The following is a 15,053-nucleotide window of genomic DNA, read 5'->3' as shown; positions in this document are numbered from 1 at the left end:
ACTAGAATTGTTTGAGGTTTTTTGTTCATATTGTTTGAATATTTATTTTCATTTTGTATCTTTTAAAATCATTAAAAACTTCACTCAAGATTTCAGTCGTTTAGTTCTCATTAAATTTCATCCATCAGACAGACTCGAGAAAATGAAGCATTCATCTGCGTTTAACCAGAACAACCGCACAAGTAAAAAAAAGACAATAATAAAAATAATATTTACATTCACTAAATAATTTCCCATATATTTCTTATGAGAACCGTTTCCTGTTATCACTGCATTAACAATGATCAAGTTAGTTTTTTATATGGTTTTTTAAGGCCATCTCTCTGAAAGATTTCTTGAAAAGTAGGGTCTTCCATCAAGGTAATTTACAGACCAATAATACAACATTTTACTTTCATCAACTCTATACGAATAATTAATACAGATATAAATATAAAGAATAAAATGTCTTTCTTTACTTGTTCATGCAGGAAATAACGGTTGCACCCATTATAGACAAAATTACATAAGCGTTTAGCAAGTTCTTTTTCTGCAATGTCGCGACCGTTATTCCTGCATTAAAAACAATGAAACATTTTATTGTTTAAGTAAACACCTAAGTTACTACATCTGACAACTTAACAGACAGGATCAGGATGAATTTAAAAAAAAAACAAATATATCTTTATCAACCTGCACTACAAATACAGGCAATGGGAATAATTTTTTGTCTCAGCATATGTCTTTAGATGAGTGTCTGAAAACATGCTATCTCGATACAATTTATGCCCCAAAATGATGCTAAAAATGTCAGGAGTGCAACACCTTTTTGTGACAATTTGAAAATTCAAATTTTTTGAAGATCTGTTAAATAAATAATAACGGTTTATGTTGGAAATACAGACTTTCTTGATAATATTCAAAGTATTGAGCTTAAATTTAAACTGTAGCATCTTTTGTATGACCAAGTTTTGGTCATGATCATGGCTGATGTTGAAAAAAAATGTTATACCATGTCAGGAGTGCAACAGAAAAAATGTAGTGTTGCCAAAAAAAAATCAATTTTAAAAATTTGAAAGGCAATTAATTCATAAAAGAATTTTCAAAGTGTAAAACATTAACTGTTATACAATTTAAAACTTAAAAATGTTATATAAATCACAAGCAGCATTAATGAGAGTCAAGTATCTGTGCATATCCAAAAATGTCAGGAGTGCAACATTTGATTTTTTGCTCCCCATCATGAAAAAACTTTAATCAGTATATGATTCTTTGATTTTTATTTTTGAAAATTAAGACACAAAGAACATTTTACTAAATAGTTTTATCAATTACAGGGTCTGTGTTTCAGATCTATATTTATCTCGTCAGGAGTGCAACACATATTTTTAAGATTCAAGTTATATGATGAAAAGACTTATATTCATGCTAAGAAATATTTACAAGATTACAATAAGCCATGACCCTTTACCAAAATTTGAAAATCATGGCCTCTGGATCGATGATACAGGTCCTAGAGTGGGGTTAAGTTGATCATTTATTGGAAATAAATTACAACTTTATAAATCGCCTTTTTAAGGGACACGTAGAGAGCAAACTGGTTGTATAATTACATTGAATGCTCAATCTTTTACCAAAATTTGAAATTCATGAGTCATGGATTAAGCTTTTAGTTTCCAAAGTTTTTCACATAATAAAATACATTACACCTTTGGATATCCTCTGTACCCGTCAAGTTTACTTTTTTATTAGTATCTAGAGGATTTTTAACATTGATAGTCCAATCGAGAAGGTACAGTCCTGGGGTTGGCTTTGATGTATTCATTTTCTACTTGTAAATCACTAGTAATTAATGAATAAGATGCTGAAATATTCTAAAGATTTAATGTTTTTTTTTTTTTTTTTTTTTTTTTTTTTTTTTTTTTTTTTTTTTTTTGCTAGAAATGGAAACAAATGATCGAAGAACCACTTCAAAGCAAAACCACATGGAAACGCAAATCGTTTCGTTTAGTGAAATAAAAGGAAACAAAGTCACTATCGGAATAATGGTTTAATAACTTGTACCGAATGTATGTGAATGAGATCCGAGTTTTTCTATGCATCAAAGCCTCATCATCCCTGTCGTAATACGCCTTGTGACGTCCGATTATTTACACGGTCATTTTAATATATAATACATCCTTTATGGGGTCATTGCCTTAAGTGGACATAAACCGTTGTTAAGGGGCTAACAAATTTCTGTATTTCCTGCTAAAACATACTAACGGTAAATCGCCATGGTTCAATATGCTAGAAAATAAGTTTTTACGATCTAACTTTAAAATACAATATTTGTTAATAAGAAATGAACGCCGCTTTCTCTCTTTTTTTTTCATTGTGACCATATATAGTTAGTAAGATACCTTACATGTACATTATTACGTTTGTGTAAAATGCGTATTTTGGGGAGACTTTGTCGGACACATGTAACAGAATAGGATCTGACACATCAGCATTACACAGTTTGTATCATATAAATTAATGTAATTATCTATCGACGGATAAAATTTGCAGTGATACGAGGTAGAGACCACTATTAGCCAAAATGAAGATTTTCGGATGTGCTTTGATTTTTGCTCTTGTCTTTAAGGTAAAATTATTCGTTAGATCTGGAAAAGTTGGTGCAAATTAAAAAGGAAAGAATTACATGCAAAATCAATTTAAATTGAAGAGTGATAATCAATTAATTCATTATTTGTTTTATTTATATTTAATTTATTTTATTTAAACAGACGGAAAGCATGTCCATAGATACCGCTATAAAGAATGCTAATAACAACAGTGAGTAATTTATAAATTATGAAGAAAGAATTTATTTCAGCATCGAAAAGAAAGCATTATCTCAGACTTGACATAAACTCTTTTTTGAACAATCAGAGCATACAATATGTCCTCATTGCTGATTATGATTACAAAACTAGTGAGGTATAACTGCTAATCACTGTTTTACTGTAAAGAAAACAATGGGTATCAGATCAGGATATCTTTTTTACCTGTGTCTAACCTGTTGTTAATCGTCAAACTACTATTATCATTGAATTTTGTTTTTAAAAGGTATGGCATATGACTTGGTGTCCAGCGAGTCTTCTAGAATAGTCAGGAAAGAATTGGACATATTAATGACTCTGGACGATTTCCTCGCAGAAGAGAAAGAAAGGTGAAGACATAACTTAACTATTTTTAAATTAACAGATTAACAGATTGAAAATTAACAGATAAGATGCTTCAACGATCTTCTAGTGTCATGTTGTAAATTTTGAATTTACCGGGTGGCAGCAAATACAAAATTTACAACATGACACTTGAATACAAAATTAACTTCTCCTTCCCCTGTAAAAATGTCCCTGATAAAGAATTTAGATTTGTATTTTATATACTAGCCCTTTCATTAAATGAAATCTGAACTAAGAATCGTCTTTAGAGACAATGGAATAAGTTTATATTCATTAAGTTGTAATAAACAATTAATTTACCTAGAAAACTCCCCCGTTTCTATGCCCTTTATCTTTTCGCTCTACATGTACATTTAAACTGATCAAGACAAACTGATTCTAATCAAAATAAACACAAACAAAACAAACAAACAAACAAAAACAAATCAACGTACACATACAACAAAGAAGTTTTTGTATTTTTTACCGTCATGCTTTATTTGTTCACAATTGTAAAACTTTTCATCCCTTGTGAACAGAATGGAAGAAAAAAACGGTAAGAGGAAAAGAAGGAAGGCCATTCGTGACGAAAGACGGAGGTGGCCCAACAACATCATTCCATACGAGATAGCACCTAGTACATTCAGTGAGTTACACCCGACATATCTATATACAAATAAAATAAAAGTCTACTAGATGAAAATGTAAATTTTGTTTCCTCAAAAGAAACTTCCAATTTATTCTATATTTCATATCATTATATCATATATATCATACTATATCATTCAGACTCTCACGCCATGACCCAGATTAATTGATGTATCATAGTTCATTTATTCATTTGAACATTTAGTATTTCATATGTTGTACATTTAATGTTTTCAGGCTCTGCCGCCCTGGCCCAGATAAACGCTGCCCTCGACGAATGGAGGACACAGACGTGCCTGACCTTCCCTCTGAGAACTTCACAAACAGCTGCTATTAGGTTTCAAAATGGCGATGGGTAAGAAGGCTTACAGAAAGTTTCTTTCATAACTTCCCGACGCGAGAAAGGATTTTATATAACAAATTTTAATTCTATCGTTTTTTTTTTTTTGGGGGGGGGGGGGTTGTTTTGCATTTGTAGCAAATGTTCTGGAGGATAATATGAACATGTCCTATATGTTTACAATTTATCAATTTTGTAGCTTCGTCTGAAATTTCATTTTTGAATTTCTTTATATTCAAAAGCCGTCTGTTTGATTGTATATACTTTTTGGATGTATCAAACAATCAGGAAAAAGCTTGTCGGAAAAGTTGCGTAGACGCGTCCTCTCACTATGCTCTGTCATGACATTAAATCTATGCATTCTAGCAAAATGAATAGTAAATTATATAAATACCACACCCTTAATATGCCCAGTCACCCTCCGTAATCGCTCCCAAACCCGGACATGATCCAATGGTTCCCGGTTTAGTAGTCTAGTGGACAACGATGACAGCATGGCTAGTGCACTGGTGTCATTTTGTGTCATAGATGTATGCATTTCGTTTGTAGTATGGCTTTTCAAATTTCACTTTATAAAAAAATTCTGCAAAAAGTCAGAGCCAGAGTTATCAAACAGTTTGGCTTGGAAAAATTTTACAGTGTTTTGCATCTGAGAGGCTATGTAGTAAATAATGTATAACATCTATCATCGAATTTGTCATTTTTTGTATCATCAGACTGAAAAAGGGACAGAGAACTTGATAAATGTCCGAATTTTAATGTCGCGGAAGGATATCGACAAAAAATTTCCCTGTGCCACAAACATCAAAACTGTTTCAACATAAAAATTTTAATTTTTAAAGATGAGAAAAATTTATCACGTTTTCTTCAGTGACCTCACACAGTAATTACCTGTATCGCCCTGTGTCTTTTAAGCCATTGGATTTACTGAAATCCGTGTCCTGTGTTAACAAATACATGTATATAGGGAGCGATGATCTACATATACACGATATATAATTTTAGACATCCTTTTATGCAGAAACAGTTCTAAATTAAATTCCTACATTAATACTATCAGTCTTAATAATGGAACAGACAGCATATTTTCATTCTGGAGTAACCCGAAGAGTTCTTGTTTTGACGTTTTGTTTTGTCTTGATTAGATGTTCGTCTTTCATTGGGAGAACAGGAAATATTCAACCTATCAGCCTTGCAAATGGATGCAGAATTGTAAGTCTCAAAACACTAACGCAGTAATTTATCACCTAACGAGAGAAAGGAAAGGAATCTTTTATTAGAGTATCAAATTCAGATAAAGGATAATACAAAATATTATATCTTAAAAACCCGGAAGTTACAAATACATGTCATATTGACCATATTTCAGAGCCGAATTATTACGCACGAGATAGGACATGCAGTTGGCTACTGGCACGAGCAGAGTAGACCAGATCGGGATGGATTTGTTGAAATACAGGAAGCAAACATAGCTTCCGCTCTACTTTTCAACTTTGAAAAACAGCCCACTTCTCAGGTCAACACTTTTGGGGTACCTTACGACTACCTCAGTGTGATGCATTATGGAGCCCGAGTATGTTCCTTTCTGTAGTCTTTCTATTTCTTTGTAATAATTACATTATCTGTAAATTAAGATCAGCACCTAGAAATAAGGACACGAGACTCCTGTTATATTTAGGGGTTTAATTAACGGACAACAAATATAGAAGGCGCATTGCTTTCATTAAGTCACTTTTTTTGTAAGTTTGAATTTCGCTTGAAACGTGCTGCTGAGATTTATTTTTCGGGGTTTTAATGGATTTTTATCACGTAATTAAATCTATCAATAAGTAATACGAGTGATGAAATCTCTCAACAATGTACATTAAAAAATGAACTCCCTTTGATTATTGGTTTACTTACCTGCTATTTATTTACGCAGTGTATGATGGTCAGGCAGATTCATTTGCCTAAGCCAGATTCCTAACATTGGCAGGTGGTAGAACATCCATCGGGAGTTCAGGGGGCCAGGCTGTTAAGAGTTTCCGGGGGTGGGCGGGCTGGGTTTGAAACATGGTTGTATTTCCTCCAGTCCTATTACAATGAAAAAGGTGAAGATAACGAACAGTGATCGATCTCAAAAAACCTACAAACAATTCAAATCTGTGAAGGGGACGCAAAACACCCCAAAAAATTCCAGATCAGGTGCTTGGGAGGATTACAAGCATCCCCTGTTGACCGGTCACCCGCCGTGAGTCCTATGGATTGATCAGGTAAACTGAATATTCGGTAGTCAAATTTAGTATAAAAGAAATCCTAACAATTGGTATGAAATATGTCAGTCAAAATACGACCCAATGACAGGTTGTATTTGCTAACAAGGTCATTATAACGATCATAGGATTTACGAAATGCTGACTTCAAAGTAGGTTGTTGAAATCTCTGTAACATTAACTTATTTATCGGTTCTCGGGTCAAAAATTGATCGTACTCCAAGCATGCTCTTGAGTATCGAATATATAAACACCATATGTAGGTGATAGCAGGATATTAGTACATAAATAAGGAGAGTTGACGGTGGAAAGCTGAAGTCACCACGCTTGTCAACAATTTAGCTGTTAGTTGGTCCTTATCGTCTATAGTCAGTAAAACATCCAAATATGAAACAAATGTGACAGACTCTAAGGTGTCTTTTATTTCGAGTTCACTGGGACATGTTGAGTCAACATATGCATGGAAGTACATGTAACTATCGTTATATTGATAAAACGTCGTCGATATATCTGAATGTTGAGTTGAAGGCCACATCAGTATTTTCTCCTTTTTAAATAAATTCTACATCATAGGGATATGAGAACAAGTCGGCTAATTAAGGAGCCTATCGAAATTCCAACAGTTTGTTGGAAGACCCTGTCTCCAAAGTCTACATAGATATTGTCAATGAGGAACTCCAGCATCCTTTTAATGTCAACTTTAGTGTACTGTAGAATCAGTAGTGATCTTTACAAAGTAATTTTGATGACCAGTCATAAGATATGAAAATTTCCGAGTTCCTTTTCTTTTAAAGAAGGAGTTGTCTATGATATCAAAAAGCCTAGTTTTTTATTTATCGTGACGAATGGTTGTACAAAGTATTGAAAAGTCATAAATTTTGATGCAACTGACGTTTGAAAAATGTTGATTTTAAATTTTTTAAAAATTCTAACATGACGATTGAATCTTCTAAAAATGTCATTTTCAGGCTTTTTCAACCAACAATGGCATCACAGTCAGAACTATCGACCAATCCTTTCAAAACATTATCGGGAATGCACCGGGACTCAGTTTCAGTGACATTAAACTCGCAAATTTAATGTATAACTGTGCTGGTAAGATTTTATTTCGCTCTTGGAAATAATGCTTTAGAAATTATTCACATGGGGTTTCTGCTAAATAATTAGACTGATGTGGATGAAAGATGAAGTAATAATTCATTGATTGTATTTATTTCGAAGAAGAATCATTATATTTCGTGAAGTTGGGTACTCCTTACCCAAATATTTACAACCTTCTACGAATATTGAAGTATAGGTTTGTCTTCTATAGCAAGATATTCGCCTTCGCAATACACTCTCTATGAATTCTAAAGCTAAATATGCTATAATTTGCATCAGTTAAAAATCGAAATTTATAAATTTTGTTTACCCAATAAAGTTACGAAATGCTGTGAATACTTAGTGTTACGACTACCTGGCGATTATCAAACTTATTGTTGCTCTTTTGCGGTTAATTATTAGTATTTCATTTAATCATTTTTGTTCACATAAAAATCAGCTTTTCTACAGTGTATAAAGCTTTGAACAAACCACAAAAACTGGTCACCTCGAGCTTAAATGATTCCACAATAGAATGTATAATTGATGATACTACATATTCCTTTTATTTAAAATGCGTGTACCTTTTTCACTCTGAAAGCTTTGATTTAAAAAAAAAAAAAATCAGGAATAAAAGATGGGCACTTATCTTGACATTGACTTCTGTGGGGAAATGCACCTATATGATAAATCGTAAATTAAATTGCATTTGATTGCATGTACGTATATCAATTAAATATATCTTCCAGCTTCCTGTCCTGCTCAGAACTGTCCAGGAGAGGGATTTGTTGGAAAAGATTGTCAGTGTAAGTGTCCCACTGGAGATGCTAACAACCCGGTCCAGAATTGCCAGGGTACGCCAGTAGCGACGTCTACATCTGGACTTACAACCACCTCTAACAGCGTAGTGACAACTACAACAACGCCACCTATTGAAGGTCAGCTGTGTCTCTTTGTTACTATTTTGCCTGATTAAATTCAGCTTTAATGAAGCATACGAAGAGAATTGGCTGTATTAAATTATAAGTTATAAGACTTTTTCCGCATTCGGCAACTTTTTTTTTACATGAAATACGCTCTTTTTTCTTGCTCAATCTTATTTTTTTAAACTACGAATAAAACACACTTAAAAACCCCCATCACCCCAAAATATTGACATAATAAGAACTTGAGGCCTATTTTGAAAGCTTACAGAAGTCTTTGATTAGAAGACTAATGGATATCACATCTGACATTATTCCTCTTTATTTGTTACATGTACTAGTATTTATACATCAATGATCTAACCTACTTCTGCCAATATATATATATATATATATATATATATATATATATATATATATATATATATATATATATATATATATATATATATATATATATATATATATATATATATATATATATATATATATATATATATATATATATATATATATATATATATATATATATATATATATATATATAAAGGGTATTTTTAATGACCTACATTATTTAATCATATTTCACTAAAATAGAATGTGCAGACATGAACCGGTTTTGTGGGTTCTGGGCTCTGTTTGGATATTGTTCAAGAAGTCGCTATATGATGATGTACTGCAAACAAACTTGCAACAAATGTGGTGGTAAGTAAAACTTAATTTCAATTAATCAAAATTGAGTTTCATCGTAAAATCATTAAGATGCAGTAAAGGCTTAAATATCCGTTTAAAATGTGTCTGTAAAATTTATTGGTTTATATATTTCTCACTTTTAAGCACATCTGAACAGAAGGTTCAAGAGACCTTTTCTGATCACCCGTCGTCTGTCTGTCTGTTAACTTTTCACATTTTCGATTTCTTTTCAAGAACCACTGAACCAATCACAACCAAACTTACCATAAAGCATTCTTGGGTAAAAGGGATTCAAGTTTGTAAAAAATAAAGGACCAGTCCTCTTTAAAGGAGGGATAATGAAGAAAAGGCAAAAATAGGGTGGTGTCTTAAAAACCTTCAGCTCAAGAATCACTTGGCTAGAAATGAAACTTATTTGAAAGCTTCCCGACGTAGTGTACTTACAAATTTGTTCAAATCATGAACCAGGAGGTTTGGTGGGGTCGCAATAGAAGATCAAAGTTTTGCATAGTAATTTATACGAAAAAGTCTTTAAAAATCATGGCCCCCAGGGACCACAATGGAGGATCAAAGTTTTACATAGAAGTATTAAAGAAAAAAAATCTTTAATAATTGTCTTTTCAAAAACAACAAGGCCATGAATAGTCATATTTATATGGAAACATCCTCATGTAGTATATTTTTAGTTTTGTGTAAATCATTGCTCTTGGAGGTAGGGTTGATCCACAGTAGCCTGTAGGTAATAAAAGTTTTGCATAGAAATATATATGAAAAAAAAATCTGATGAACAGCATGTTCGAAGTGATTCAGGTGAGCGTTGTGGCCAATGGGCATCTTATTATACGATTTGCATGTATTTCAAGAAAATATTTCAGATTATTGGTAATCTGTATATTTTGTTTAAAGCTGCCAAAGTATGTGAAGACATGGGAAACAGCTGTACCTTTTTGAGGGATAGTGGACTTTGTTCTAACCGCTTTGTAAGGAGATACATGGAGACTAATTGTGCTGCTACTTGTGAATATTGTGAAGGTATAATCTAATTAAGAATGCACTTCTAAATTGGTCAAGAACAACTCCGCTATTTCTGATTATAACGATTTTGATAATGGCAATAATCAACAGAAAGATGATGATAACAATGATAATGATGATGATACTTACAATGATAGGTAGGATTATTATAAGATGGGCCGTTATAATGATGGCAATGATATAGCTGATGATAATAACAATGATCGTTATGATTCTGATAGCAATAAAAGTAAGGTCGATTCAAACCACAAATGAGAGATTTATTTAGTAATTAAAGTCTTTGTTTTACTGCTACTAAATCATGTCGATTTATTTTTCTTTTACAGCGGGTCAGCCTTTAGGAGGTACGTCTTCAATTTTAATTAGATTATACAAACATGTTAATGGAGAAAACATAATAATATATCATATACTCAAGAAAAAATACAAAAAGTAATCATTGTTTAACAAATCAACTTAATTATAATCCTTTTTTTGTTACAGCAAACGAACAAAACAATGCCTCCAAAGTTGGATCCGCCACTTTGCTCTTCGCTTTACCATTGGTTTTGATAAGTATTCTGGGTTTGTAAAAGTCATGCATCTTGAGAACTCGATGTCTTCCAATGAATCAGCGCTCTTTGATCTTATTTATAAATGTTTTTAAATTCCATTGTCAAACATTTGGCGTATGATATTTTGAAATACTGTACATAAGGATTTTCTTAACGGGGATTCCAGCAAACCTTTACAGATCACGTGACGTGTGCTTGTAGCACTTACTATTCATACTATGTAACACAATCGAATGCTTTATAATCAACATTACATATTCATTACTTTTTTTGTCAAGATATGTCAAGAAATTGAAATTGCAAAACCATTGTCAATAATAAAACTTATATATTTTTTTAAATTGTGTTTTATTATTTTAGAATCATTTAATATTTATCAGATTGATGTGAAAATGACGTTTCTGATTTGTTGATTTTTTATGCCTACATCATAAATGTTCACGAATTAACTGTAGTCGGAACTACATTTTATGTTTTTGCAACTAACGTTATATGTTTCCTCTTCCAGAAAACTTTTAAAAAAGTAAAAAAAAAAAAAAAAAATTACATTCTACTTCCTGAATTCAAGTTTCTGTTGTCTACCACTTCCTCTACTGAAATTCTGGTGTTATTCCTATCGGTATTAGTGACTACATTTAGTATATACAATTAGAAATAAAGCAATCAAAGAAAATAAAAAACATGTATACATCAAATACAGAGATATTAAACATGCAGACGAATATGCGTTCATGTCCGACCTCGCTTCGACGAACTGGAACTCTATCAGAAACCTAGAAAATGTTAATGATATGTGGGCTTTATTTAAAGACACTTTTTTCCAAATCATTGACAAACACTTCCCAATGAGAGAAAGGCGCATCAGAGCGGATTCAGAAAAGTGGATTAATGACAATATATTATCAGAAATGAGAATACGTGACTTTCTACATCGGAAAGCACTCAAATCCAAATCCGATGCGGATTAGAATGCTTACAAAGCGGCACGTAAACGACTTGGAATCCAGATCAACGAAGCCAAATGCGAATTTGTAAAAGAGGTAATTGAACAGGCACACGCTAAGCCCAAGAATATGTGGGACCGTATAAAGGAATTTCTTCCCTCAAAACAAACCAAATCTACAACAACACACGTAGAAGTCGACGGTGAAACAATAACTTGCCCCCGAGAAATCGCAAATAAATTCAATGACTTTTTTTCTAATATTGGACATAAATATGCTTCTAAATTTGACAATTCTCTACCCAAGGTACCTCAACAAATGCCAGAAGGTTCGTTTTCCATACCTTTTGTTAGTGAAAGATTTGTTATTCACGAAGTACTGTCTATGTCTAACTCAAAAGCTACAGGTTTAGACGAAATTTCTGTTAAAATTCTAAAACAAAGTATTCATGTCATAGGAGATATTTTAACGCATATCTTGAATTGTTCAATTAAGTCGGGTGTATTTGTTGATGAGTGGAAAAGTGCAAGGGTTACCCCGTTGTATAAAGCAGGTGAACATTTTTTTTATCGACCAGTCTCGGTCTTACCTATTATAAGCAAAGTCTTAGAAAGACATGTTCATAATTCTTTTTATGAATACCTCACGAGTAACAATCTTATCAATGAAAAACTACCATAAAAAACAGTCTGGTTTTAGACCCAAACATTCATGCGAAACAGCACTTCATAGTATAATTGAAAAATGGTTACGAAACATTGACAGTGGAAAACTTACTGGTGTTTTATTTGTTGATCTTAGCAAAGCATTTGATACGGTTAATCATAATGTACTTCTCCACAAATTATTGTCTTTTGGAATATGCAAAGACTCTTTTAATTTGTTCAAATCGTATTTATCGAATAGAACACAGTGTGTTAGGTGGAATGGTATTCAGTCAGAAAAATTAGACATTACTATAGGTGTTCTTCAAGGATCAATACTTGGGCCATTGTTTTTTATTCTGTATGTACCCAGACTGCTTAAAGGACTTATCGCATGTTTCTAAATTATTTGAAATAAAAGGCGTAAAACGTTCCTTATGACCACAGTTTATAAATTTTGTGTTTTTACTCAACAGCTCATATGTATGCTGATGATACAACTCAGGATGTCTCAGATAAGAGTATAAATGTTATTGAAAATAAATTACATAGCGATCTTATCAATACGTTAGAATGGATGGAGAAAAACAAGTTAACAATCAATCTTTAAAAAACTCAGTGTATGTTAATTGGTACGGAACAAAGGTTAAGAAACTGTAGGAATCTATCTATTCAAGTGGGCAGTATTGTTATTGAAAATGTATCTTGTGCGAAATTACTTGGTGTTTACATTGACAGGTGTCTTACGTGGTCTGAACATGTTGAAATTTTAACAAAAAAAACTTGCAGGCAAAATAGGTGTTTTATCTAGATTAAGATCATTCATGTCCTCGGAGTTATTGCTTAAAATTTACAATACAATTGTTTTTCCTCAATTTAATTACTGCTGTACTGTTTGGGGCAATATGAAGAACAAAGACGGTCTTAACAAACTGTGTAAACTCCAAAAGCGAGCCGCTAGAGTGATTTTAAATAAAACCTTTTATACACCTACATCAGAAATGTTTCTGCAACTCAAATGGATGCCTCTAAATGACTATTTTATATATAGAACTGTCATTCTTGTTTTTAAAGTTCTGCATGGATTAGCTCCAAATTATTTAGATGTTTATAAATATGTATATGAAATAAACAGCAGATCTACTAGATTAAGCCAAAGCAACGCACTGTACATACCGGGGGCAAAAAACAGAATATTATAGAAGATCTTTTACAATTTACGGCTCGCAAATATGGAATGAATTGCCAGAATCTTTAAAGTGTAATCCCCCATTACAAAGTTTTAAATCAGCATATATCAGAAATTATTTTCAGTCTACAAACTAACTAAAATGTACCAAACACCTCATTGATTATGTTCTTTTTATGGAAGTTTTACATTATATCATGTGTTAATATTATTTTTATTAGACCACGCTTTTTTTCATATTCTTTATATTAATTTGTTTCTGTACATACTCTTGCTGTCTGAATAAACGTTTTCAGGACCACAATGTAAACTAGTTTTCTACACTAATTGTGCTATCCTGTATAAATAAAGGACATTATTATTATCATTATTATTATTACTTCCGTTTTTTCGAATAACCCTACTTTGACTGCATGACAACATGGTACCTTACTGAAAAGAAAGAAATATTAAAAGCTGGTTTATTGACATAGTCGGGATAGACAGTACAGCTGTAAAGGAAGGTCTTTAAAAACGTTTCAAAGGCGGGAAAATGCCATAAACCTCTCTCAGTGCATTCATGAGAAACACCCTGGGGGGGGGGGGGGCGGGAGAGAATCATTTGTTATGGTATTAACAACCCGCAGGTGACTCAAACAGATATAATGTAAAGAAAGAGTGTGATAAATTCATACGATTATTTAATGAACATTTTGAAGAAAAAGGCAAAGGAAATGTGAAGAAAGAGGCAAAGGAAATGTGAAGAAAGAGGCAAAGGAAATGTGAAGAAAGAGGCAAAGGAAATGTGAAGAAAGAGGCAAAGGAAATGTGAAGATAACGAATAGTGATCATGCTCAAAAGTCCATTTAAACAATGCAAAGTGTGAACAGAGGTAACACAGACCTTTGAAAACAGAAGAGGTTGGATCAGGTGTTATGCAGGAGTAAGCATCCCCTGCCGACAGGTCACACCCATCGTTTGCCCCTTGTTATGATCGGATGAACGGAAAAATCCATTGTGAAAATAATGTATTTCATACAATTTGTATTTAAAGTCATCATTTCGTAAGTTCTATGGTCGACACAATGACTTGTCAGCAAATACAGTTTATCTTTGAGTCAAATGCTGACTGACTTTTTTCATACTAATTGTTAGGCCATTATTTACACACTGAATTGACGGATTTTTCCGTTATTTCCGGATCATGACAAGGAGCACACGGCAGGTGTGACCGGTCGGCAGGGGATGCTCACTCCTCCATGGCACCTGATCCCAACTCTTATGTTTTGGAGGTCCGTGTTTGCTCTGCTCCTATTTTTTATTGTTTAATGGACTTTTGAGCTTGAATACTATTCGATTTCTCCATATATTTCATGAAATACGTCAGTCAACATTCGACCTTACGAAAGATTGCATTTGCAAACAAGGACAATGTTGACATTAAACGAGATTGTTGATATCCTTGTATCAATTTATTTGTTAAAAGCCTGCTTCGTTTTAGAAATTGTTCGACATGCTCTTCCATATCGAATCTATTGGAAGGCATAACATATGCAGGTGATAATGGCATATTGCTACATATATAAGGAAAGTTGACGATAG

At 32.8% G+C, this 15,053-nt stretch overlaps 1 protein-coding gene across 1 annotated transcript; it reads left to right on the top strand.

Moving 5' to 3' along the window:
* The first annotated feature begins 2,563 nt into the window (after nucleotides 1-2,563).
* LOC133172140 (blastula protease 10-like) lies at nucleotides 2,564-12,893 on the top strand. The gene is made up of 13 exons (XM_061306963.1): nucleotides 2,564-2,608; nucleotides 2,751-2,799; nucleotides 3,073-3,175; nucleotides 3,710-3,816; nucleotides 4,056-4,173; nucleotides 5,304-5,370; nucleotides 5,528-5,731; nucleotides 7,379-7,505; nucleotides 8,240-8,428; nucleotides 10,013-10,138; nucleotides 10,468-10,485; nucleotides 10,625-10,705; nucleotides 12,760-12,893. Exons 1-13 carry the CDS (start codon nucleotides 2,564-2,566, stop codon nucleotides 12,891-12,893), a joined length of 1,368 nt encoding a protein of 455 aa, XP_061162947.1.
* Nucleotides 12,894-15,053: the final 2,160 nt, after the last annotated feature.

Source organism: Saccostrea echinata, unplaced genomic scaffold, assembly GCF_033153115.1.
Source record: "Saccostrea echinata isolate AGI-Se365-2 ecotype Australia unplaced genomic scaffold, CSIRO_AGI_Sech_v1 ptg000054l, whole genome shotgun sequence".
NCBI lineage: Eukaryota > Metazoa > Mollusca > Bivalvia > Ostreida > Ostreidae > Saccostrea > Saccostrea echinata.
Note: the sequence above shows the minus strand (reverse complement) of the source record. Positions and strands in the feature narration are given on the sequence as shown.